The 27,127-nt window shown below is 41.9% G+C and overlaps 1 protein-coding gene across 6 annotated transcripts in view; it reads left to right on the forward strand.

The window, feature by feature from the left end:
• The window catches only part of Dock4 (dedicator of cytokinesis 4), a 417,461-nt gene extending 394,127 nt beyond the window's left edge, over positions 1–23,334 (forward strand). For 2 of the 6 annotated variants that reach the window (XM_048339770.1, XM_048339772.1), the window contains exons 42-52: positions 5,485–5,661; positions 6,384–6,467; positions 8,445–8,564; positions 8,863–8,984; positions 9,363–9,483; positions 10,538–10,619; positions 10,772–10,881; positions 13,378–13,468; positions 15,244–15,357; positions 17,678–17,739; positions 21,392–23,334. In XM_048339770.1, coding sequence (XP_048195727.1) covers positions 5,485–5,661; positions 6,384–6,467; positions 8,445–8,564; positions 8,863–8,984; positions 9,363–9,483; positions 10,538–10,619; positions 10,772–10,881; positions 13,378–13,468; positions 15,244–15,357; positions 17,678–17,739; positions 21,392–21,826 — 1,518 coding nt within the window. In that variant the 3' untranslated portion in view covers positions 21,827–23,334. The remainder of the gene's footprint in view (positions 1–5,484; positions 5,662–6,383; positions 6,468–8,444; positions 8,565–8,862; positions 8,985–9,362; positions 9,484–10,537; positions 10,620–10,771; positions 10,882–13,377; positions 13,469–15,243; positions 15,358–17,677; positions 17,740–21,391) is intronic. The other 4 variants (XM_048339771.1, XM_048339773.1, XM_048339775.1 and 1 more) reach the window with 4 other exon arrangements.
• The last annotated feature ends 3,793 nt before the right edge of the window (positions 23,335–27,127 follow it).

Here is a 27,127-nt window from a genome sequence, read left to right on the forward strand (position 1 = left end):
TTCTATTGTTCCCCCGAGCACTGCCCACTCTTAGAAGCCTTTGTGTTGTTCTCTTGTTCTTGCTGCCTGGGACATCTGGCTGCCTACTAATGGTACTGGTTTGTTGGTGTAATTCCCGTTGTTGGAGGTCTTCAAGAACAGGAGTACATACTAGATGCTCAATAAGCATATGATAAAAATGAAATTGAAAATTCACATTTCTTACCAGTAATACCACAATCTGGAAACCAGAAGGTTTTCCTGTAATTTCAGAGCTTATTTGCTTATCCACCTAGAATCTTCTAACATAAGGCTATGTATTAGCCTTTTGTCCTTTAGAATGAATCTCATGTTTCACTGAAGAAACAATGCAGTTGATTAAAAGACGTAGCTCATCTCCTACTGGAGGTAGCTTAGTATACTACATATGGTCTCTATTACCTTTTTAAAATCTGAAAAGATCTGAATTCCAAAACACATGGGCAAAAGTTTGAAATCAGAGACTCACATGTTCATATTTTAAATCATGGACTCAGTTTTGTTAAGAAGTAATTGTTTGGGCTGGGAATATGGCCTAGTGGCAAGAGTGCTTGCCTCGTATACATGAGGCCCTGGGTTCAATTCCCCAGCACCACATATACAGAAAACGGCCAGAAGCGGCGCTGTGGCTCAAGTGGCAGAGTGCTAGCCTTGAGCAAAAAGAAGCCAGGGACAGTGCTCAGGCCCTGAGTCCAAGCCCCAGGACTGGCCAAAAAAAAAAAGAAGTAATTGTTTGAACTATTCTTTCTTAAGATTTGTGAAAATGCATTTTTAACCTCCTGTTTTTTCTGATGCAAAAATCAGGTCCTTTAAAATTCTTAAGCAAGGTATTTTGTAATTTGGAATCCATAAATAATGACTCCTTATAACCTAACACTACATCTCAGCCTTCAGTGAAGTCAATTTTCAAAACGCACCCAAAAATCTAACAGTTCCTCTCCAGCCCCCACCGTCAGCGCCATCTACTGGTCTGTTACTGTACTGGACAGGCCTCAGTGTGGTGCCACACCTTTTTTCTCATGCAACCTCTTCTGGATGGGGTAGCCAGGTACCAAACTTTAAAGTTAAGTTATAACATATAAGTAGGGAGAAAATATAAAATGAATTTGATTCTTCTGTCATCTTACTTCAGCCACTAGGGAAAAAAGACTAGTTTGTTTTAGCTGTACTTCTACTTACTCACACTGAAGCAGATCTTAGACTAGGGATTTCATTTTGCACACTTAGAAAGCAGTATAGCCATGATATCACTAGATTATCCAAAAATTAGCAATAATTCATTGGCCATAAAATACCTAATATTTATTCATGTTTCACCAAGACACTGCTTATGTTTTTTATCTTGGTTGTTTGACTATAAGCAAGAGCTATGCATTGCTGTTGTTTGAATGTCTCAGAAGTCTCTTCAATCTGTGCATTCCCCTTGTATCAGGTATTTAATTTCTTGAAATTTTTACTGAAGAAACAAGGTGGGATTGTTTTTTTATAAAATGTTTCCTTAAGTCTTCATTTTATAGACTGTATCCCAATGGGGTTGTTTAACATGTTTCTCCATGGCTATATTTCATATAAATTCATAGTTATATCTAGCGACAAAGACTCTGGTATAGTAGCAGTAGTGATATTATATGTTTCTCATTCTCTTTCTTTTTCCTATCCTCTCCCTTTTCTTCTCCCTCATTCTCCTTCTCCCTCTCTTTCTCTCTTTTATTTAAGCTTTCAACAAATTCTTTATTAATGTAGTAAAAGACAAAATACTATTTTCTAGACTGGATCTTTGAAATAGGAGGGTCGAATCATTGTAAAGCTGTCATAATCTCAATGCATCTAACACAACATTTTCTTCAACCCTGCAGGCTCCATTCCTTTCACTAACTATCTGTCATCTGCTTGGGCCACTCAGGAGAAAAAACTGTTGCCAATACTGTGTAGCAGCTTGTTCATAATTCATTTTGTCTAAAATGCAAAAAAAATTAATTATTCCATTAGTCCAATAACTCCATATGCTCTTATTCCTACTTCTCTATATATGAGATTTAACATTTCCTTCAATGGAAATTTTCCATATTTCTTGAGGATTTCCAAAGGCTTTTATGCATCTCTCTCATGAGCCTGTGAGAATTAAACAGGATTTTTAAAGTAAAACTTTCTCCATGGCTCAGTGTTCGGAACTTGAAGAGATCCAGTGTAATCCCCTGGCTCTTAGTTCATAGAAAGCGGAATTGGGGATGAATAAATGCAGTAACTGTCTATATTATTTAATAGGCTAGGAAGAGACAAAACCGATAAAAGAAATACAATCAGTAGAAGCCAGGATGGCTGAGAAGTAGGGCTACAGAGAGGGTGTTGGTCCTATCAGAAAACAACAATGGTGGAATGCCATCACACCAGAGAAGCAGCCACTGAGGGCAGTTAGCTTTGACTCAGTGCCTACCATAGGCACTCACAGCACAGAATGGGGGTAGGGGGAGGAGGGGGTGGGCGGTTAAGAGCCCTGGGTGCACTAAGGCTTGCTGGTAATATAGGTCAACAGCCTTTGGAGGGTAGGGAGAACCAGAGAGTATGACCCTCCCATGCAGAAAGGCTACAGCAACAACCTGGCTGTCAAACACCAGAGAGATCTGAGAGCAGACACCATTTCAAAGCCATTTTGGTTTGGCTTCCTTGTAAATGGCTTGACACATGTTGCAAGGCACCTTCTTTTGAAGGTCGAGGCTCTCGGTGAATTCTTTCTACATACTAGTTTATCATCCTCCTGTTGCTTCTCCAGTGACATAATCAATGTATGTACTAGGAGAATGAATTCAACAGGGGACTAGTGGATCTTAAGTGTTTCAAACCAAATGTTGACACTAATCACTAGATCCACATGTTAGATTTTCCCCCAGACTTCAGCCTGTACAAATGTTCTTAGAGAGCCATCTAACAGCCACTGTTGGCCACTCCTGTCCTCCAGCTCTGACTTGATCAGGCACATGATCACATGACCTAGAACAAAATCTCTGGATACTGCTTTGCCATGCGGCCAACTTTTGTGTTGGCCTTGAGGTTCCCCCTCAAGAAATGGCAGCTAGAGAAATGCTGGAGGTCAAAGTAGAGAGCGATCCTGTGGCACAGAGTGGTTCTTGCCCGAGCTTGACCACCTTAGAATGGCAGCATTAAGGAGTTTGGAAGCCATGACCTTGGCAAGGAGTGAGATGGCGCAATAGGCAGTCTAGCCTCTTTTCTTTCTTTTTTTTTTCTCTATTTTTGTGATAATCATTTGTTAATAATCATTGCCCAAATTCACTCATCTTGAAGAGATAAAAATGTTGATGTTTTATCATCCCATCTTTGTTGACTTACTGGAATGCTTCTGGATTGCCTTGAAACGTAGAAAAGGGAATAGAATGTTCTATTTTTTCCCTGTAGCTGCAGTTTCCAAAATCACTTTGGTTTTATTTGGTTGGTTGGCTTTTTAGTGTTATCAGTAGGTCCTACACTTGATTTAATTGTAATTATTCGAATCCACAAATTATTCTTATCCTTCAACAAGTTATTCATATTCACTTGTCTCACTTTTGCCTATTAGGAGCTTCTTCAATTTGCCTCCTGAGTATTTTTGACAGTACCCACCTAGTCATTCAAAGATCAGATTGTCAGATCTCACATTCAAATCAGGATACTCACATGAAAAGCAAAGGCTTGAAGACATTAAGTAACACACACAATACACACGGGGTCTTTCTACCCCATGTCAGTAGTAGAATTCAGTCACAAATGATCTTCTTAAGTGAGGGTCACAGGGCTTCTCACACAGGGAACATTGTGAAACTATGAAATGCAGATCAGGCCACATTCTATTTTATAGTCTGGAGAGTGCATTGCAAACTGCAAACTTCCCAGGGACATTAAGCTTGCCTTGAAGATTCTGAGTTCATGTACTTAAAGAACTAGTCTGGCAGATAACTTCCTACTAAACATGCCCTGAAGGTAATGACTCTTGATCCTAGCAATTATCCTTAGTCTGTTTACTAGAAGGGTCTAGGGATAAGGAGAGGTGTTCCAAGCCCTTCTGTGCCCTGAGGACATTGCCCTCCCCGTAAAGATGAACATGGATCACAGGCCAGCTACTTTCCTGTGTTCTTCCCACATTCTTTCCTTCCTTTCTGGTTTGATAAGATGTTCTATCCTCACTTGTGCATCTCCTGTGAAAAGAGCCACTTCTTTTATTGTTCCTGATTGGGCTTTTGTTGTTGTTGTTTCATTTGTTTTGGTTTGATTCAGGCTTTTCCTGTACTGGGGGTTGAACTCAGGGATTTCTGCTAGCCAGGCATGCAGTCTACTACTTGAGCCACACCATCAGCCTTTCTTGCTTTGATTATGTTTTGAATAGAGTCTCACTTTTTTCCCAGGCCAAATCCTCCTACTTATACTTCCCAAATAACCAGGATGGCAAGTGTGTACCACCAGGCCTAGCTTTTTATTAGAAAATGGAGGAGGGGAAAAAGTCCATAAACTTTTTTCCCATCCTGTCCTCTAATTGCAGCCAATCTGTTTTCCATGCAGCTAAGGTTATGCTTGTGAGCCACCACACCAGATGATTCCTTATTCATCATAATGTTAAAAATATCCAAAGAGCCCATTGCAGACTAGTGAGAAATATTTGTTGGCTTTTCATTTTTGGAGGAAGAGGGGTCGTTTCTTTAACTGAAAAAAAACAGCACTTAAATGTGCTTATTGTAAACCTGAATTGCTTTATCACTGAGTACTTGGCAGACCTCAGCAAAGGGAATGTCAATGACAATATCAGCCCAATGGGCTTCATTTGAAGAGCACTTTTTATCATTTCACAGTTGGATCCTCTGTGCAGCCAGTAAGTCATTATGATTCTATTTGGCTCCACTTCAACAAATGGGGCCTGAAGTGTACATATATGATTATCTGGTTGTCTGTAACTCCCAACTGTGTGCCATCTTGTCCCACCTTATGGTGCTCTTTTGTGTGTGTGGATCCATATGGGCAGATGTCCCCTCCTTGACATCAGAGGTTCTCTAATGCATCTTTGTGTCTCCTGTGGTATTTTATATCAAAGAAGCACAAGAAAGGTGTTAATAATATTGAGCATCCCTGTATATTTAGTCATTCAAAAGAAAAAAATAGAAGTCACTCAGTATTATTTGAAAGAGTATAAGATTGTTGCATTGCCAATGTAGAATGGATAACTACTAATTATCCAAGGCCCATTCAATCTTGGAATATAACAGCCTGCCCTTTGCAGACTTTACTAATGATCAGGTAACTTGACCTGCACATCCTTGTCTCATCTCCTGGATGGCTCCTGATGGAGACATTGGTGGCAGCCGAAGAAGATCACAACAATGCAGAATATGGGTTCTCTACTCTGTCTTTCTTATTCCTTTACTATTTTGTCTTTATTGTTGAGTATTACAAAAGTCTATATACGTATGGTCATTTGCTTCTCAGGTAGAAATGAGTCCTCTGGAAAATGCAATCGAAGTGTTGGAAAATAAGAATCAGCAGCTGAAGACTCTGATTAGTCAGTGTCAGACTAGACAAATGCAGAACATTAACCCCCTGACCATGTGCCTGAATGGAGTCATCGATGCTGCTGTGAATGGTGGTGTGTCCCGGTACCAAGAGGTGAGGATTAAGATATGTTGTTGAACAGAAATATTCTTAGGGTTTTGAGAATCTCTTCCCAAAGTATGTACCTCATGTTAACACACAAACAAATGGCCACAGTTGATACAAATATAGAGCAAAAATGTCATTTTTTCTAATGTGATATTTTTGAGAATAAGTAGGGGTGTGTGCATGTATGCTTGTGTGTGTGTGTGTGTATGTGTGTGCATGAGACAGAGAGAGAGAGATTTAAATAAATAAAAGTAGTAAGGAGCTAGAATTTCTCAGTGCCTGACTAAAATAACTCCTCTGCATAAAGGTTCATGGGCATAGAAAAGTACTTTCCCTGTCCTCTTTGTCCTAGTCAGAAAGATACACTTATCTAGAAGCTGAGACTATCATCTCAATCACACTGAATTTATTTCTGCACTGAAGGCCATATAACTTATTGACATGGGTTTGCTTTATTTTTTTTAACTAAAAGAACTGATTATGCAAGCTTTTATTTTTCCTTTAACAATCTATTCCTTAGATTTCCTTCTGTCTTGCCACCCAACCAATGGATAGGAATTACTCTGTTCTCAAATGTGGTTTATAATGGTATCATTTCCCAGTTCTCGTGTGTGTATGCGCATGCGCACGTGTGTGTGTGTGTGTGTCTGTGTCTGTGTATAAAATATAGTTTTCCACTTCCTTGGTAACTTTCCTGAAGTACACTGATACACCCCCTCTCTTCCTAGGCATTCTTTGTCAAAGAATATATTTTAAGCCATCCTGAAGATGGGGAGAAAATTGCACGGTTAAGAGAGCTAATGCTGGAGCAAGTAAGTGGTAGAATCCAATCACTTTCTCTCTGTCTTGCTTTAGACTCATCTACATGGTCCCATGCATTGGTGATGTACCTGTAGTGATTACAATTGCTAATTTCTGTTTTTCTTCCTAACTTAGATGCAAAAATAAAAAAGACAGCAGGTTGCCCACCATACCAAACATCTCATGCAATCTCTTTAAATTTTTCTTTCCCTTTACATTTTCTCTCCCTGAAGATTCCTGTAGGCTTATTGCTGACTTGTCATCAAAAATGTTGGCCTAAGTTAGTTTAGGACACCCCAAAATAGTTGAAGGAGTGCATGATTGAATGAGACTGTTAATCTGGTGCTATAAGGAGTGGGCAACAGAGAGCTTACTTTAGAACAGTTTTATGTTATGCAGACTAAGCCTAATAGATTCTATAATAAGGACAAAATTAGATATTACTCATCATGTTCTGCTCCAAATTTAAGCACTTATTTCTATTGATCTGGTACCATCAAGTATGAAGAACTAGAGTAAGTCATTGTTGCTGTTGTATCCTCATTAGTAGTTGTTTATTTGTTTGGTGCCCGTATGGGGGCTTGGATTGGGGGCCTGGGCTCTGTCCCTGAGCTCCTTTGCTCAAGGCTAGTTATCTACAGCTTGAGCTAAAGCTTCACTTCTGCCTTTTAAGTGATTAGAGACAAGAGTCTCACGGACTCATAGAATTTCCTGCCCAGACTGACTTCAAACCTCAATTCTCAGCCTCCTGAGAAGCTAGAATTGCAGGTATGAGCCATCAGCAGCTGGCCTCCTTATTAATAGTTTAAGACTGGAAAGTGACATACGAGACATGGTCAGAAATGTAGGTCCAAAGGAAATAATGTCTGGGAAAAGTAGAATATGAATGACAAAATGCTAGAGAAGCATCTCTTTGCATTTGGTAATACCAAATTAGTAAGTAAAGAATAGGAAAGAATGTACCATGGGACTCAAACCTAATGAGATTTTAGATCATATTTTATATAAAGTAGGCTTAGTCCATAAACCTTATGCCTGAGGACAGAGGTGTCCATAGATGAGAGTAGCTGTACCACTTGTGGAAAAGAGAAAAATTACTTGACACTGACCTTGAAGAAAATAGAAAGTAAGATACGTTCCCAAATGTAGGTGCCAGAATTGAGCAGGTTAGGCCATATAATACTTAGGATTATGAATTCACCTGAACTATAGTTGCCAAGTCCTGTCTCTTTAGGGGAGATGATGGGTGCTCTAACCCACTGGGCTCAGTCTTGCTTGACCTTGAGCTATCCCCCTCAAATCTTCACAAGATGTAAAGATGCAAGCAAGACCTTGTGGATGGATAATTTGTTTTTCCTCCAGACTATAAAGTGTATTCTTTTGACTATGTTAGCTTGAGGGCATTTGTAAAATGTAGAAGATAGCTACTGTTCAAATCAAAGGAATTTTACACACTACTGATATTGTAACAAAGCAGTTGTGTCTGGTCATTTTTTTCCCTTCCTTGACAGATTTTTGAGACTCTACGGGAGGAATTAGGGAGCACAAAAGAACTTGATGGGGAGAGGATGATCACATGGGAGAGAGGTAGCAGTTCATAGAAGAGGAACCTGGGGGGCCAGCTTTCCCAATGGGTTGGATTCTGACCCCTCTCTTCCCTCCCCCAAGGACAGGAAAGAGCCAGAGGGCTCCTGAATATTAAATATAGAGTATAATTAAAGATCTCAAATACAGAGCAGAAGAATCTCAGGGGAAAATGAAGTGCCTGAAATAAGATTGTACCAAGTTCAAATCACATTTGAACTGTTAATACGTTTCCCTCAGTTTCCTTACCTGTCACATGACTGATGTTCCTGTATGGTCAGATGGAGAAGATGAAAAGAATACTATCTGAAGTGCCCCATGCACAGTGCTGTGCTTGGTCTGTGGTGAGCACTGGTGAGGAAAACATCCCTGATGTCAGTGTCCCCTCTCAAATTGTGATCTAGGCTCAGATTCTGGAATTTGGTTTGGCCGTGCATGAGAAGTTTGTTCCGCAAGATATGAGACCCCTCCACAAAAAGCTGGTGGACCAATTCTTTGTGATGAGATCAAGTTTAGGGATACAGGTATGTGAGTCCCAACACCACTGACTTCTTGCTAGAGAGCCGATCCAGCGTCCAATAGTGACACCTTTTGGGATTTCTGCCACATTGCAATGTTTACCTAGGGAGCCTTTACATTGTACAACTGTGTTGTCTGCTATTTCTGTGCTTACCTTTTATGAAAACAAGTAAGGGAAGGCTTAGTAAGTAATACTGGAACTTATAATAGATCCCTTGAAGGTGCTTATGTAGCATGTTAATATGGCACAGTGCACCCCCCCATCAGCACTGTAATCGGATGTTTCCTTGATCACACCTTTAGGAGTTCTCTGCTTGTATTCAAGCCAGTCCCGTCCATTTCCCTAATGGAAGCCCTCGCGTGTGTCGGAGCTCCGCGCCGGCTTCCATGAGTCCAGATGGTACCAGGGTAATTCCTAGACGCAGGTAAGTCTTATTCGGAATTACTTCACCATTCCCCCCCCCACACACACACACAAAGACTATTTGGCACGATTCTTTATGGCATCATTTGTTAAATAACACTATTCCTTGAACAAAATCATGAACCCCCCAGCCAGCTGCAGACACCTGCTATGGGTAAAGCAGCAACAGCCTGAGAAATAACTAAGCTGGAACATTTGATCAGATTGAGGCAAACAGCCTCAATAAATAGAACAGAAAATAGCATGTGTCTTGTCTTGTGTCTTGTCTCCCCTCTGGCATTTTATACCATGCCAGCATGTGACAAAGTACAATTGTGAGACTGAGTTAATGACCATGGCTTTTGGTTTTGTTTGTTTGTTTTTCCTCCTCTTGAAACAGCCCATTAAGTTACCCAGCTGTGAACCGGTATTCTTCCTCCTCCCTGTCCTCCCAAGCTTCTGCTGAAGTAAGCAATATTACAGGGCAATCAGAAAGCTCTGATGAAGTCTTTAACATGCAGGTACTTTATTAGCTTTTTGTCTGCTCGTGTTTCTTCCTTTTCTGTCTCAATCATGAGCGTGTCTATTCATTCTGCTGTGCTCACGAACAGACCTTCAAGCAAGAACTTGACTTAAGGACCAACTTTTAAACCCTTATCACTTAATTGGTCTTTTGGAATCGACAAAGATATTTCTCTCCAAAGTGCCCATTCCTTTAAGAAGACATGAGCAAGCAGTGGAGAAGTCCAGGCAAGCTGCTCAGGGTTAGCTTTGACACTGACCTTGACTGGTCTCTGCTTCCTCCATCCTGGATACATGGAGCATGTTACCACATACTAGCTGCCTCTCTATAGTTCCACGTGGCTCTATAATGCCTGATGGGAGAGTCCATTATAACTTTTTGTCTACTGATTATTTATATATATACATATATACGTACACATACACACACACAATTTCCACTATGAAAGAAGACACATAGTTTTTAGTTATTTAGAGGCAAGGTAACTCTTGCAGTGGAATGTTTTATTTAGGTATTGCTAATATGTCCTTTAGGAAAGTTCTGTGAAATGAAGCAAACAAGAGATAAGAAATTGTCCCTTCCTCTGTTCTTGGAAAAGGGGCAAAACATGTTTATGCTTTGGACATTATTACTATTTTTTTTTCTGAGGTACTAGGGTTTGAACTCAGGGCTTCATGCTTACTAAGTAAGCACTCTGCCATTTGAGCCATACTTCTAACCCTACTGTGAACAAATGGTTTTGCTTACACATTGGTGAGAGAGTGAGCTACTGACTGGGGCAGAATCACAGAGTGGAGCTGAAATGAATATGAACGTGTTCTGTTGGCAATAGTGAAAATACCAGATTCTCAATGCAGGCAGGCCTTATCAGTCTGAGTTAGTAAGATTTTTCTAGCTATTCTGGCCAGCATACCTACTGGCCTTGGGTTTTCATTTATTTTTCTGTTTGCTAATTTGAAAAGAACAAAAACCTCTGTTGATGGTTTTGTTTCAAATGCGTCCTTGTTGTGTGATGCCTCTAAGCAGTGTGTTCTGCCACTCTGTCCTCACAGCCCAGCCCGTCTACCTCAAGCCTGAGTTCCACACACTCTGCTTCACCTAACGTCACAAGCTCTGCTCCTTCCAGTGCCAGAGGTTAGTGCCTAAAAGCAGGGGGAGGGAGAGGGCCCAGACCCCAGGCACAGTGGCTTCCCTTTCTGGTGCTGGTTGATCACTCCTGCTCTCTTTTTTCCTCTAAGCAGGTCCAACACCACTGTCACACTGATGATTCTTTCTTCTCTTCCCAGCATCTCCTTTGTTGTCTGACAAACACAAACATTCCAGAGAAAACTCTTGCCTGTCCCCACGAGAGAGACCATGCAGTGCCATTTACCCAACACCTGTGGAGCCCTCCCAGGTACTTGTGTGGATGAAGAAGATGGGACAGTGCTGGCCCGTCACCGCAGGAGCACTGGGGGCTCCAATGAGTAGTGTCAGACCACAGGCCACTTCTGTCTTCTGCCTGTTGTTAGGGATTTCTGTCTGAGCTATGCTTCTTATAGGGATGCAAGAGTCAGTGCCTGTGGTAAAACCCAGGGAAACGGGAAATGCCCGTGTCTTCCATGATCTGACTGCATTTCCAGGGAGAGCTGGGTGAATGAGCTCTCTTGTTGTTTGCATGTACAAATCTGGGGCGTCACTCTTCAGTTAGCAAAAGATACTGGGAAAGCTGGCTGCCAGTGGCTCACCCCTGTGATTACTAACTACTTGGGAGGCTGAGACCAGAAAGATCATAGTTCCAAGGCTAGCCTAGGCACACAGGAGAGCCCTTCACAACCAATAACCATCTGTGCCACACACCTGTTCTCCTAGCTAAGTGGGAGGCTGAGATTGTGAGGATTGCAGTTACAGGCCCACCTGGGTAGAAAAGTCTGGTAGAAAAAGTTTCTACAGAAGAAGCTGGGTGCTGGGACATATACCTGTATGTCCCAATTTTTCTGGGAAGCATACAATAGGCAGATCACAGTCCATACAGAAGCCCGGGCAAATAAATAAATAAGACCCTATGTCAAAAATAACTAGTGCAAGCCAGGCATGGTGGCTCAAGCTTATAATTCTAGCTACTTGGTGGCAGAAATTGGGGTACTGAGGTTTGAAGCCAGCCTGAGCAAGGAAAGTCACAAGAGTCCATCTCAACAAAGGATTAAATGCAGTGGCATACACTTGCCATCCCTGCTCTGTGGGAAAGCACAAACAGGAGGATTATAGTCCAGGGTGGACAAGACATAAAGTAAGACTCCAACTCAAAAATAACTCACAGAAAAAGGACTCGCAGACTGGCTGAAGTGGTAGAGCCCTTGCCTACCAAGCAGAAGATCTTGAATTCAAACCTCAACATACATCCATTAACACACACACACACACACACACACACACACACACACACACACACACACACACTCTGGAGGAGAAGCATGCTGCTGGACAGCATTCTGTCTTCTTGCTTCTACCTACCTAAGACAGCTGTAGCTTTGAAGAGGAGGTTCAAAACTGATGATTGATGTATAGCCCTGAGTTTTACAGCTAATTTGGGACTAATTTAAGAGCTGAGAGACCAAGTTCTTTCTATCCAGCTAATTTCTCTGTTTTTCTACACCATCCTGGCAGAAGTCTGTGGCTGCATCTGGAAGTAGATGAGAGCGAGTGGGATTTGGCTTGATTGGTTGATCTTTGCTGATTGTGTGATCTTCTCGAAAGTCCCAGGAAACCTTCCCTGCACAGCAGTGATGTCTGGCAGAAATTATATCAGAGTGCGTCTGGCTGAACCGGCTAACCAGTTTTATTTCCCTTTGTCATGGATGTTTCAAGGGGACTTTGCAGTTTGGCCCATCTGCTTTAGAACATGTTGCCAGCATGAGGAACTCTGAAAGCCTCCCTGATTAATCCCCTGAGTTATCTGCTTTGGATAAAATTTGAAGCAGTATGTATGTAGTCAGAATTACAAAAACTCACATTGCCATGGTGCATTTTATTTTAAAGGACTTGATACTTTAAAATATATATTTGGTAGAGCCATGTAAAAATGGCATTTTTGATAGGTTAAAGATGACAAATTGTGATGTGCTGCTGGCTTACATCTGTAATCATAGCTATTCCAGATGCTGAGATCTGAGGATTGTGGTTCAAAGCCAACCAGATCAAGAAAGTGGCTCTTATATCTAATTAACTACCATGAAGGCCAGAAGTGGAGCTGTGGCTCATGCAATAGAGTATCAGCCTTGAGCAAACACTAGGCAAGAGTTCAAGGTCCTGAGTTCAAATCCCAGAGCCATCACAAACAAAAAAGAGAACATTAATTATTTACTGTGTTTTTATACCTACTGTAAGATTATCAATCTGAGGGAGGGTTAAGCCCATTCACTCCAAGCTTTTTTTGCTAAATTAATATTTCTCCCCTAATTTTTACTTACATTTCATTTCCATTCTAGCTTTCATATGTATATAGAACACCCCAGGGCTGGGATGTAGCTCAGTGGCAAAGTGCTTGCCTAACAAGTGCAATGTCCTGGGTTCGATCCCCAGTACCAAAAAAGAAAAGACAAAAAAAAAAATACAGATAAAAAAAAAAGAACACCCAAGCTCAGCTACAATTTAATACCTGTTTTCCTTATATTTAATAGGATCATTCATTAGAATCATTTATTTACCATTTAGAAATGAAATACAGACCTTTCAAACACTATATTCTCTTTCTCAAAACCTGAGTCTTTTATCTTTAAGTATAATCGAATTCTTTGTTCCTAGGCTCATCTTACCATATAGAAAACATTTTGAACCAAAAGTTTCCATAAGGAGGTAATGATGGGGCTTTGTAAAAGGTTTCACATGTCACTGTGCTGCATGGTAAAGGTAGACTCTTGTCCCTTTCCAGAGGATGCTGTTGAATCATATTGGTGATGGGGCCATGCCACGCAGTGACCCAAATCTCTCTGCGCCCGAGAAAGGTGAGTGTTAACCAGACCTCATCAGTCCTGGGATGCCTTGGGGGTTGTTTCACGCCCATTTCCTCCCTTCTTTCCTGTGTCATGTGGGAGTCAGGGCTCCAGGTTCTTCCTGCTCTGGAATACAGCTCAAGACTTGTGTTCTTTGGAATTCATGAGGTCGACCATTTGTGATGCTTTCCTCATCAACAATGTACTTGTAAGACCTAATGTGAGAATGTGAGTGAGAGAGTAGGAATCCCCCTCCCCTGTCCTCTGCTGTGTTTCAGGACTTTGGTTTGGTGAGTCACCCAGGCCATGCCTGCTCTTCCAGAAATGAAATTGCCAATTAGGCTACTTCTTCAGCACAATGAAAATAGCAACTTCCCCGATTGATTCTGTGCCCGCACGTCCTGTCTCCCTCACAGAGCTCACTCAGCCAGCTCATCTGTTGTTTGTGGTGGCTCAACTATGGCTCTTGTACAATTAACTGCTGTTTAAGAATTGCAATGCAGTGCATAATGGAGTGTGCCCTGTCTCAAAGTCCCTGCACACACAAATGAGAGCTAAACAATGCATAGTGGTAAGCCAATTAGCATCAGTTTGAGCAACTCTGCAGAAGAGCAGATTAAATGTCATTTTTACAACTATGGAGGTGGGGCTTGCAGCCAGTCACCCGCTTGCCTCTCAGGGCCATGCGTCAAAAATAGGAGTGGTCCCTCTGCCCCAGGCCAATAAGCCATGAGTCTCTAAAGAAATGTCCTGAGAAAGTGCACTTTAATTTCCCTCATTAAGAATGAGACTGCATTATTATTTGAGTACATTGATACATTAATGTTAAAACTTTATAAAGCAAGATGGAAATTAGCAAAGGCCTGGGCCAAAATCACTTTAGAACAGGAAATTACCCTTGATGTTATAAATCAAGTGTTTATCTTTTCCAGTAGCATTTAGGAATGTGCTATTATTCTCACCTCTTCTGCTCAAGAAAAATTACGAAGCAGATTTAAAAGGAATAGAGGAGGGGGAAAGTCTTTTAAAAGCAATTCCATCCCCAGTAAACCAAAGCAGTAATTTAGTGAGAAAATGTGCAGTGCCCTCTATTTCCATGAGATGGCAGTGTCTGCACAGAGACCAAACTCTTGGACCATTAGCTTTTACAGAGCTCATTGCTGGGCAGTAACTTCCATAACCTGTGTAATTGTCCAGGTTCTCAGTAGGCCTGTTCTATATTCTTACATCTAAATGAAGCCCAGAGCAGACAGGTGACAAAATAAGAATGACACTGTCATTCTTCTTAGGACATTTTTCTTACAACATACTTCATTATGATCCATTGATTTCAGGAACAAAGAGTCCTTTCTTCAAAGAACTGGTCAATGATATAATGGGGCCTGGCCAGGAATTCTGCCACCCAACCAAAATAGCATGCTATTTCTGACTCCCTTTTTGAGTGCCACTTACTCTGAAATCTCCACTACAAACCAGATTTTAAAAGAGAGTGATGATGATCATCTTCTTGCATTCTAACGACAGAACACACTGTGAAATAGAGACTTGTCATATTTGATATCTTGAGAGAAACAAGAGAGAAATGCTCTCACCCTATTAAGTGTCAATTGTGAGATAGCCAATTAAAGGTTTAGGGAGGTTTCTTGTTCATTGTTTTTGGGTTGCTGTTTTTTTAATCCAGTTGATTCTTTTTTAAACTCTGGATAATCCTGACGTGCTGCTAAGATCTCAAGCATTGGGAAGGCAAAGCTGGACTATGTGTTTTTAGCTGTGTTATTCCCTTCCAGCTGTGAATCCCACCCCTAGCAGCTGGAGCCTGGACAGTGGGAAGGAAGCCAAGAACATGTCGGATAGTGGGAAACTTATCTCTCCCCCTGTCCCTCCAAGACCCACACAGACTGGTGGGTATTTGAAGCCTCTGACTAATCACTTTATAAAATAAATTTTATTGGCACTCCAGCATGTCCTGAATTCCTCAGAGAAAGGTAGGAATTGGATTTCTGAGGTAAAATATGGGGCAGCTACAAAATTTGCTTCCCTTTCCTGGACTTCTGTTACACAATGATAGGTCCCTAGGAAGCCCCTCTGGCAGCGTTCCTTGGGTGCCTCCACACCCCATCCTTAGCCCTCTAACCTAGGAGGCCACTCCTCTCTGCTTCGCTTGCAACACCTGATTCTTACCAACATTTGCTAACTCAGCTGCTTTTTCCCATCTAATTCTGGACTCATACCAAGGTTTCAGTTGCTCCTGCAGAACTAAGTAACTGACTTCAATAAGCTTCTAGCATCCAGAATTATCTGCTGCTTGAAGACATGGTGTTTCTCTCAAGGCTGATTCAGGATGATGCACCCTTTAGGGTTGTCATTCAAGAAGTACAGACTAACCTCAGCCTAACCTCAGACCTGCTGAAGCCAAATTTTAGGATTTCTGAAATAATCATTAATGTTTTATTTGTTATACTTTAGCATATGGCCCTCCCATTTTGTTGTTGTTGTTGTTGCTTTTAAGAAAGCTGACCTTACTCTTTTCAAAAATAAACTAGATAGTACCCAGTTCTAAATTTGTCAAAGCTGAAAGTAAAGTCACATAATTATTGAAAAGGCCAGATGTGGTGGCATGTGCCTGTCATCCCAGCTACAAGGAGGTAGAGATGAGGAATGTCATGGTTTGAGGCCAGCCAGGGCAAAACATTAACAAGGCCTCACCTCAACCAAAAAGCAAGATAGGGTGGTACATACCTATCATTCCAGCTGTACAGGAAACAGAAGTAAGAGTGCCATTGTCTAAGGCTATCCCTGAGCAAAAATATGAAGCCCTCCCTATCTGAAAAATAACTAAAGCAAAAAAGGGCTTAAGGGTGTGGCTCAAGTGATAGAGCACCTGCCCAGCAAGCACAGGCCTTGAATTCAAACTCCAGTACCACCAAAAAAAAAAAAAAAATCAGAACTCTAACCTTATTGTTTATTTTAAATCAGTGGGAATCACAATAGGTTAAGATCCATAAACAAAATTGTCTATGTTTCCTTTATGATAGGCATATATTTAAGCAGTTTCCAACTTAGCCTGGTAGCCTGGTTGTGTCCATGAAGATGAGAACTTGAAAGGCATTTTTTAAGGAACCAAGCATTGATAGATATTATTAAAGGGTAATAATATTTGATGGTAGAATACAAGGCCCATTGAAAGCTGAAGATAGAGATACTAATGGAGCTATTTGAGGTGTATACTTCTCCAGAGAAGAGCTCAGTGAGTGTGCACCTCGCCATTGAGGGGGAAGAACTCATGCTGGTGGTCTGACTGAATGCCTCGAGTGAGAGTGGGCCATTCTTTCTGGTCCCCTGAGACTCAGAGCTCCCCAGTGACCTTACCTCTCAGAGTTACCTTAGCAGGGCTGCTGTCCTTTCTGCAATGATTGCTCTCATGGTCTGTCTTGAGGTTCTCATCTGTGGCCATGTTGTGGGCTCTGTAACTGTCTGTCTGTCTTCCTTTCAGCCTTTCTGTAGTTTTCTTACCAGTTAGAAACCGGAACATGACAGCTGGGAGAGTGGCAGCTAATTACAGAACAACTTACTTGCTTTCAACTGAAATCTCTCTGTGGATGGCAAAGTGTGGCATGCCCCCCACCCTGCCCCCTTGCCCTCACCCTCCTGTTCACTGCCATAGGTCACTTTGCCCCTGAGCAGTCCTGCTTTCTGCAGCCAGCTTGATCTATGCATACACAGAGCAATGGCCATCACAATGCTGAGGCCCAAGCACACCTGAACAGCCAGTGGGAAGAGCAGAGAATGATGGTGTCCATAGATACCACCCCCACCCCACTCCCAAGGAATGAAGAGAAGGCTCACCATTGGAAGGGGGATCTTCCTGGACGGGGTCATCTGTTTGGGGAGGGGAGGAAAAGGGAGGATGGTTGAATACACTCCCATGGAAACACCTTGCCAGATAGAGAGACTGAGCAATGAAAAAGCACCTTGAGGCTGGGCCAGTGTTTGGTTCTCACCCAGTGCTCTCAGCATTGCCATGGCTGGCCCCCATCTTGGTCACATCATCCTGTGTTTTTAGTCTGCCCTGGGTGATCATTGTGTGGTTCCTCCCCTCCCCTCGCTTCAGAAGCTCGTCTGCACTGGATTCTGGGTCGAGGTTTGCACATAGAGAGGGGCACTTACAGATACTCAGCAGTCGGGTTTTTCTTAGTTGACATGTTCTCTCTCTGTTTACAGCTTCACCAGCAAGACACACGACATCAGTGTCCCCCTCTCCGGCTGGCCGGTCCCCACTGAAGGTACAGCCCTCCTTAGACTGAGGCTAGAGACTGGCCCAAACCCATTTGTTTCCCAAATCTCATCCCAAGCACATAAAAAGGTGCTTTTATTCACACAAACAAGGCAAAGATAGGAAAAGAAGATGTAGGGGAAAATGAGTAAGAAAAGGTCATTTTTGTTTGTTTTTTCTTTGGGATTATGAGCCTCATTCTCCAAATAATAACAATAAGAACCTAAAAAATCAGACTCGGCATATCTCCTCAATTAAGGTAAGAAATACGATCCCATGGCCAGGTGCCAGGACTGACATATGTAATCCTAGGTAGCAGGTACTGAAAGGACAGAGATCATAGTCTGAAGCCAGCCTGGTCCGTTTCCCTCCTGCCCCCTCCCCCCGCAAAAAGTTCATGATACTCTATCGCAACCAATAGCTAGACACAGTATTGTCTGCCTGACAGCCATGTGAGAAGTGTAAATAGGAAAAGTATGGTCTAAGCAGGCCTAGGCAAAAAAGCAAGACCCTGAATCAAAAACAAAGCCAAAATGGCTGGCTCAAGAGATAGCGTGCCTGCTTAGCAAGTATAGAACCTTCTAGTATTGTCAAAAGGAGAAGGGAAAAGAAAAAAAAAATATATGGTCCCTAGATAACTCCAATCCTTGGGGTTAGAGCACATCAAACCTATGTACACATACATATACACACATTTAGATTGAAAAAACATCAAAATGTCATGGTAAAAATGGATTCTAAAAAATTCTAAGGACTACTATGGGAATTGGTAAAGGTCAGACATTTGAATTGGGCAGGGCATTTACATCTCTAAGCATCTAGATCCCTCCTGAAGATAAAGTGTAATATTTAGCTTCTGTCCAAAGTGAATCAGACTGGCGTCAGGGCTTTTCAGTGCATAGGAGAGGTGGGAGCTCCTGGCTCTAAGAGCAGCAAATAAGAGAGGTTGGAGGAAGTGTTGAAAGAACAATTCTGTACCTGAGTGACTTCAGAGGTACACACACTTCATGTTCCAGCAAATGTGCAAAAGATGAATTAGCCTCAGCACACACAGGGGGCAGGATGCATCTGTGCTGCTAAGGATAACTAATGATAGACATCAAGAATCTGGAAAACAATGGAAATACTTGGAAAAGAAGTGTGATTTCATTTGCATCACCACAGTTTCTGATGTAGAAACCTGCTAATAAGTGCAGATACTTTGCACATTTTGTTGCCATTCTGCAGCACAGCTGTTACCATCATGTCTATGTGATAGCATTTGCTTTGGAAGCCATTGCTTGTCATCCAGAAGAGGGAAAGCCAGCAGCAACTTGACTTTTTCCTTAAGAGTTTCCACATGTTGCTATGAAGCTGTCATCTGTGTTTTTTGACTTGATTATGCAGGTTGATCATAAGACCACAGGTTGTCTAAGAGATTAATTCCTCAGGCTGAGAATGGATGACTCCCACCTGCAATCCTAGCTACCCAGGAGGCTGAGACCTGAAGGATCTCAGTTCAAGGGCATCCTAGAAAAGAAGGTCTATGAGAATCTATCGTTAAAATAGCCAACACACAGCTGGGCTGGATGGATGAGTCAAGTAGTAGAGTGCTCTGTGAACAAGTAGAGCCAAATGGGGGCGAGTCCCTGAGTTCAAACACCAGAACAGGCAACCAACAAAAATCAAAAGAAGCCACAGGCTGAATATGTTTGGGTAGCATCTGTCAGACCGTTTGAGTTTGCATGGCATATACTACATCTCCGCAGACCTGTATTTATTTTTACAAGCCACAGGTTGTGTTGTAACTGTGTCTTCACAAGTGGGGCTTGAAGAAGAGAAGATAGATGGAAAATCTTGTGTTGTAACTTCAGATTTCATTTAGAGAACACACTACTACCAAGCTGTGAGTTTTAGAATGCAGGTCACATTGCCTTTACCAATAGGATTTGACTGGATTTTTTCCCCCCCAACAATTAAGTGATAGGATTAGTCCTTTAGAGAAAACTGGACTTAACTTGTCTTATTTTGCTGTTGAGGCTTAATTTTTGACAAAGACACCAGTGAGTTTGTATCTGCTAGTTAGCTATGCATAATTTACAAGGATTTGTAAGTGTCTGTGTTGTTTTTGTTTAAAACTGGAGAGCAAGGTAAAGCTAGCCCGGTGAAGCTTTACTCCAATTGTGTTCCATGGAACATGAGTTTATAGGACATTAGGTGATACGTGAAAAAAGAGTGTGTGGTCAAATAAGCTTAGAAAGCACTGGGCCAAAACAATATTATTCAGGTTTCTTTCATAAGATGATACGCTTTGAATGTACACCAGAGTTAATGAATTTATTGAATGCCGCCTTTCTCCTTGGCAACATCTTTCCACACAACATCTGTTAGTTCTCATTACAAATCCTGAGGACCCCAAATGCTGGGAGCAACAGATTAGGATGCCAGACAAGGGGAAGAGATGCCATTCATAAATAAGTCAGGAGGAGGCTGGGCCTCAGAGCCCTATGAGGAAGACTGGTGACTCTGGGGCATGGAAATGTGCATGGCCCTTGCCCATCTCCAAAAGATTCTCTCCACTAAGGAAATGTGCCATGTCGTTGCAGAACGTTCAGTTCTTTGTCAAATGCTAGAAATCTGGAATTCTGCTTCCATAATGTCTATTTTTTATTATTAGCAAGTTATGCAGGCTAAAAAACAAACAAAACCAGTGATGAAACAGCTCACATCTCAGGCTAGAGCCCAGTCTACATGTCATCTCAGGAGTGTGATATGAGGACAAAGGTCTCTGATAGGAGAACACCCCTCCCCCCACACACACACATAACCTAAGGCTCCCCTGAGTCTTGCCTGCAGTCGGGAGCAGGGAGCCTGTGTAGGACAATGGCAAATGGGGTCCCCAAAGCTTCATTTCCCTGGTTCTCTTTCCTTCCCATGAGAGCCAGTAGCAGTGGTGTCCCTTCAGATTCCCTTGCAGATTACTGCATCCTTTTTATTTGCAAATGGCAAGTAGTCAAGGGTACAGGGGAGGGGGTGTGCTTAGCCAATGGTCAGTTCCACAGAGGAGTGTCTGATGGGTATTTTCAGTGTTTCTTGTGACAAACAACACTCAGCTGTGAGTCTGGGTGTACTAGTCAGCTTTGACTGCAAAGTACCACAGACTGTGTAGTGTTGATGACAGGAACTTGTTTTCTACCAGTCTTGGAGACTGGAAGTCCAAGATGGAGGAGGTAGGGACAGACTTGGTTTCCCCTGAGGTCTCTCTCCCTGGCCAGCCTTCTTTCTGGGTCCTCCCAGAAAGGATTTTTCTGTGTGCCAGTGTTCCCCCCATCCCCTGGTGTCCACCTGGTTTTTATAAGTGTAGGAGTAGGGCCACAGTCATATCCTTAAAAGCAATCTTGAAATAAGGTCACCTGCTGGGGCGTTGAAAACTAGAGTTTGTCCCCCTCCACTCCCATTTAGTAGTAGTAGTAGTGTTAGTATTTCAGTAGTTGTTTCCATCTAGCACATCCGTTTGTGAGTACAGTGCATCTTGGTCCATGGCACCCCTTCCATTATTCAAGGCTAGGGCATCAAAGTGGATTTAGCCCCCATCACCATGTTCCTGACTCTGCTATGTCTCCCCTTCCTCCTTTCCTGTCCTTCCCCCCCCCCCCACACCCCGACCTTCCTCTTGACCTCAGGGCTCTGCGCAGTCCTTCACCCCCTCGCCTGTGGAGTACCACTCCCCAGGACTGACCTCCAACTCCCCGGTCCTGTCGGGCAGCTACAGCAGCGGCATCTCGTCTCTCAGCCGGTGTAGCACATCGGAAACCTCAGGCTTTGAAAATCAGGTGAACGAACAGTCAGTGGCGGTGTCCAGCTTCGGGGGGCCAGGGGGACCTGAGGAGCCAGTGTGCAAGGAGAGCAAAACCCCCCCTCCCTACAGTGTCTACGAGCGGACTCTGCGGCGCCCGGTCCCGCTACCTCACAGCCTCTCCATCCCCGTCACCTCCGAACCTCCTGCCTTGCCCCCCAAGCCCCTGGCCACGAGGCCAGGCCACCTGGAGAACGGGACCCGGAGGACTGAGCCAGGCCCCAGGCCCAGGCCCCTGCCCCGCAAGGTCTCCCAGTTATAAATCCCTTTTCTATGTACCTGCAACGAATTATGTGGCCGTTTACAACTTAGGGCGAGAAGACCTGTAGTGTAGGCACTTTAATCACTTACTCAGCTCTCCTTCTTGAGGTGAATGGAATTACCACTCGCTTACTAATCTAATGTTGCACAATATTAAACGTTAACGGATCTCACTCGCCAGGTGTCACATGAGCTTTGGCTGAGTCTCCTGAAAAGACATGTGTCATGGGAAATGGTGAATCGCGATCAAGAGTCCTTTTGTATCTTTTTATGTTCACTTTCTTTTTAAACACAGTTTAGTCTTAAAACTAATACAATATTGTCAAACAATACAGCTGATGTTATATACTTTTTACCGAGTACTTGATGGCTTATTTGGTGAGTGCACATCCAGTCACATGGGCCTTGCTTTGGAAAAGTTATGTGAACAGCTGGTTTTTCTGGCTCTTCCTGGAACAGAAAGATCCACACCCATTTCAAAATGAAGGCAAAAGCAGGCTCATCTCCTTAGACAGTACACTTAAGGAGTTGCACCGATTGTTTTGTTCTTGAAACTAAAGGCTTCTTTGAGGTTCTTTGGATGTTTGGTAGCTGTCTACACTCTTAAAATTCGACTGTGTGAATTCTCTAGTACCCCTTGATGCCATGCTGTCTACTGTATTTCTTTTCAAGGTGCAATTTGCTTTCAGAGCTCCAATCAGTTAGATTAAGCAGAAGACCCCAAGAGAAATGTTTACTTGAATTTTGTGCTTCCTTACTTGATTGTTTCCTATATAAAATGTGTCATTGAAAAAGAGCAGATATTCAAGTATTAAATAAGCACCAATTACTGTGTCCCATTAACAAGGATTCAGGAATCAATACAGGACAGTATTAAATCAATAACGTGAATAAAGAAAAAAAACCTTAGTGACAATATATTAACATGATTAAATGACAGAAAGCCTTTCAGAAGGCAGGACATTAACTGTGAACCCTGCACAGAATAATAATTTTTTAAAAAAATCTCCAGACTCCATTCTTACCAGAGGAGCTTGGCTTCTCAGCTAATCCTGTGATCCTTTGGTTAAAGGAAGAGGGTGACTGTAGATGGTTCTAGCTTGAATATCGCAACTTAGCATCATAGCTCTAGGTAGACATGCATATACACAGTAGGAGTGTGGGAAAAAAGCACCTTGTATGTAGTAATGTATTTTGTATCTTTTTTTCATTAACTGACTGTTTATAACACTCAACTGACAATAGCTATGAACTGTATTTTAAATCATACTGTTAAATATTTTCCCTCTTTTGTTGGGAAGCTCAGTTTAGTTTAACTGGGTTTGTTTTTGTTGATAGATTACCTGGAAGGCAGTGACCACTTTTTTATATTCTCTTAATGAAACCATTCAGCAGGTATACACTGTTGAGGCTGGTTATAGAGGTTTTCTATAATAAATGTTCGAGTATTTTTGTATATAACTGGTTAATTTTAATAAAAGATACCATTATGTGTAAAAAAAAAGAAAAAGAAAAGCAAACAGTTGTGGATGCAGTATGATTGTTATAATTATGCCAAATACTTTATGTATGGAAAAAAAGATTTGTAAATATGTGCTTTTAACAATAATTCTGCCATATTGACTTTACAATTTTGAATGTCAGAAAAATTAATATATGTTAAAAATATTTATGTTTAGTGAAAGTATTCATAATTGAGGAGAGGATCATATGGATTTTAGCTTTGTATCTTGCAAGTTTTGCAGTTGGAAATTTCTTGAACTAGCTTTTGCATTTGAAAATAACACTCTGTGTTTGTAATCACACCTTAATATATATATAAATATATAAATATATATGTAGGAAACTGTATTTCTATTGCTTTAAAGAAGCGAAGCTTTCCATTAAATAAGATGACATGCATAAGATAACAAAGCTTCTTTGATTTCCTTTTCTTGTGTAATTTAATAGATTTTCTCAACTAGTGCTTGGGCACAGAATAAAACAGTGTTATTTGCTCTTGAAGCCTTTTTTTAAAAAATAAAATTAAAAAATTGGCAGTGAACAGTTGAATTTTTCCTGTGTGTGTATATTTCTAAAGCAGCTCTAAAGCAGAACATTTCAAAAGATTCTGTTAGCTCTGATGTTTATGTTGGTTGCTGCTGAATGGATAAAATATTAAATAAAGCTACCAGATTAATTTTAGTGTTGGCGTTTTCCTTTCAGTCATCACTGTGTCTTTACCTAGCATAACAGTTGTGTGAATCTCTTGGTCCTATCATAGTGAAATTTTCTGAATCCTATGTTGATAGATACAATTTTTGTTTGTATTTGGGTCTCAGCACAGATCATTTCTGTCATAGATCACTTCAACCATAGCAAAGGCTGAAAAGCCAAGAGTATAGGTTACTGTGTGGTAGTAGAGGTTAACATTTATCTGAATGGCTGAACATTAATTGGTCTAATCAAAGCCAATTGAACCAGTCAGACATCAAAGTTCATTTGCATTAGAAAACTTGACACAAAACAGGTAACTGCCATGGGAAGAAGAGAATGGTTGAATGCTACCCTGCCAGCTGTGACATTCTCTGTCCCCGTACCTGCCTTTTCTCCTTGGTTTACAGGAAATACATTTAACAGCCACACAAGACCCATTGACTATAAGAGTTCTGTGAATTGAGACATCCTGACCAAGAAAATTCACCTTTAGTCCTAGCTAAGAATGAGCCATCCCAAGTGACAGGAACAGAAGATAACAGGAACTTGACAAGCACCTTGACATAGAGCTGCTTGACCTTTGCAAAAGAAAGCAATGAGGAAGACCAGCATAAAATTCCAGAGACAAAGAAATTTAAGGTAAATTAAGGAGTTAAATGAGTATGCAGTAAATACCAGCTACACCCAGAACCAAGAATTAAAGATATTAGTTTGCTTGCTTAATTGCCATTTGTAATCACTAACTGCCTGTTCTGCTCCTGTATGTCTGCTGGCTTATTTTGCCTAACATGCCTGACCACCTGCCTGTGGTATGTGACCACCTGTGTGGTTTTTGCCTTTAAAAACCCTGGCCTACTGAAGCCCAGTGCTGTTCTTCACCATCCTAATGGTGGGGGACAGACGCTGCACAATAAAATACAGCCCCAATGACTGAGTGCTGGTGACTTTTTTGTCATGGGTTTGAGTCCTGCCTGGGTGGCCGAGATACTACATTAATTAAGACCTGGCTTTTAATTTGTGAGACTTGTCAGTGCTGGGTTAGGTTTACCACATTTATATATAACTCCATGCTAAGCAAACCACTGTATGAAGCTTCTGTCCAGTTAAATCCCATAGCCCCTCCACAGCCCAGCATCAATGTCTCCTATGGTTTCTCAACACTGATTGTTTTTAGAGCATTGGGGGAACACTTTCATTACAACTGAGCCCACAAGTGTTTCAAGCCTATAAGCATAATTAGAATATGGATAGCTCAGTTTCATACCTAAGTAGATTTCTCCTGGCTTGTTATTGATTATTCTACAAAAGACAACAAAGAGAATAACAAGTTGTACAGCTTTCCCTTTATTTGATCTTTTCCCATTAGAAAGTAGCTTATACCAAAGTGAATTTTTAGTGAGTAAAGGAAGCCCAAGAAAAGCATTAAAAGGAGTTTGAAAAACTGAAAGAATACTAACTATATGATGTATTTATTATTATTATTTTACATAGCCCTTTGGTCTTTTCTCTGCATGCATATTATATACCTTTCCTATCATGTTTAGTGTTGCTTCTCCAAATACAACCAATATGACTATTGAAAATAAAAGGCTAAATTCACTGCGCACTGCCCTGAGGAAGAGCCTCATCTTGACAGATTTCAGGGTCCCCAAAGACCACCAAGGAGCCGAAAGCTGATGTAATCACACAAGAATATTGCAAACTCGAGCCTGGGCTCATGATCATCACTGACGCAGCGGGTCTGAATCAAGAGCCCCAACCCTCCATTCAGCAGGGTTATTACAGAGCTTCCACAGTAGCATACATTGAATCACATTTCATCATGGGAAAATCATAAAACATAGCAAGGAGCTAGCAACTAAAAGATGATTGGCTAACTTGTGGGCTTTACAATGGTTTAAGTAAGTGACCTAAGTCTCAGGGCTGTTTGTCCAAGTCATTCTTGATTTGAGGGGACATCTGGAATTTCCTGTTATTTCTTGATTACTGGTTATTATGAGAGTTTCACTGCCCAAAGGACTTATTGACACTGAAAGCATAGGTATCAGCCATCCCAGAGGACCATGCGGAGATAATCACAGGCAGGAGAAGATGGTTCATAAGGAGGTTAATTAGTGGGGCCATAGTTCCCATGGGAGAGGGAGCTACATGGTGTCTGCACCTTATCCAGGTGGCAGCTTCTCTCTGGGGGTAAAGGGGAAGTAGGTAGTGAGTAGGAGTGGCTCATTAGGTATGGGTGGATCTGGGGGCTAGTGGGAGGAGCTGAGGCCCTGAGGCTAGGGAAATGCTAACATTCCCCCATTTGTTGTTTATTAATAACAGAAGGGGTACCAGGCCGGGAGTATGGGCGGAGGTTGTTTCTTCTGGAGCTACTTCCTGCTGAAAAGGGGCGAAGTAGTCAGGGGTCCCTGATTCATTTGGCCTGGTACCGTCCAAGGAGTATTTGTTTGACAGTTTGGTTGGTAAAAGTCTTCATCATTTCCATGAGAATGGTTATCAGGGCCAATGGGTGTCATGGTCTCCTCTGCCTACCTCCTGCAGCTTGGGCACATCAAGGAGTCCCTGGGGCTGGGGCCTTCAGGGTCCAGATCTACGCTGGGCAAAGCAGTATAGTAAGAGGATGGCCTTGAACTGCAGGTTCCCAGGTGGCGATCTCGATGAGGGATGTTATCCTGTTAAAAGAGACTTTTGAAAAGGTCAGGCAAAAGGCTGAGAAGTTCACAGGACAAGTTAACATGAACAACATGGGAGAACACGCCCTGGGCATAAGCCAGAAAAGTTCCATTTGGAACATAAACCCAATTGTGCCCCATTACAAGGAAGGAGTTATAACTGGACTGGGGGCAGGAAGGAAGTGTTCAGGGATAGTGGACTGGTTGGGAGTAACCCATCAGAGGCTAAAATATATATATAGCAAGTAGCAAAGGCAAGAATACAAGTTTCAGTCCAGATAGAAAATGGACAGGTATGGACATTAGGTGGGTAAACAGCTATTCCTCTTGATCTCCTGGCTGATTAATTTTGAAAGGGCAAGTTTAAATTGACTCCATTTAAGATGAGACTTCATCTCCTCTTACTCCTCTCCATAGTTCCTCGTTGCCAGGAT

This window comes from Perognathus longimembris, chromosome 2 (assembly GCF_023159225.1).
Source record: "Perognathus longimembris pacificus isolate PPM17 chromosome 2, ASM2315922v1, whole genome shotgun sequence".
Taxonomy (NCBI): Eukaryota; Metazoa; Chordata; class Mammalia; order Rodentia; family Heteromyidae; genus Perognathus; species Perognathus longimembris.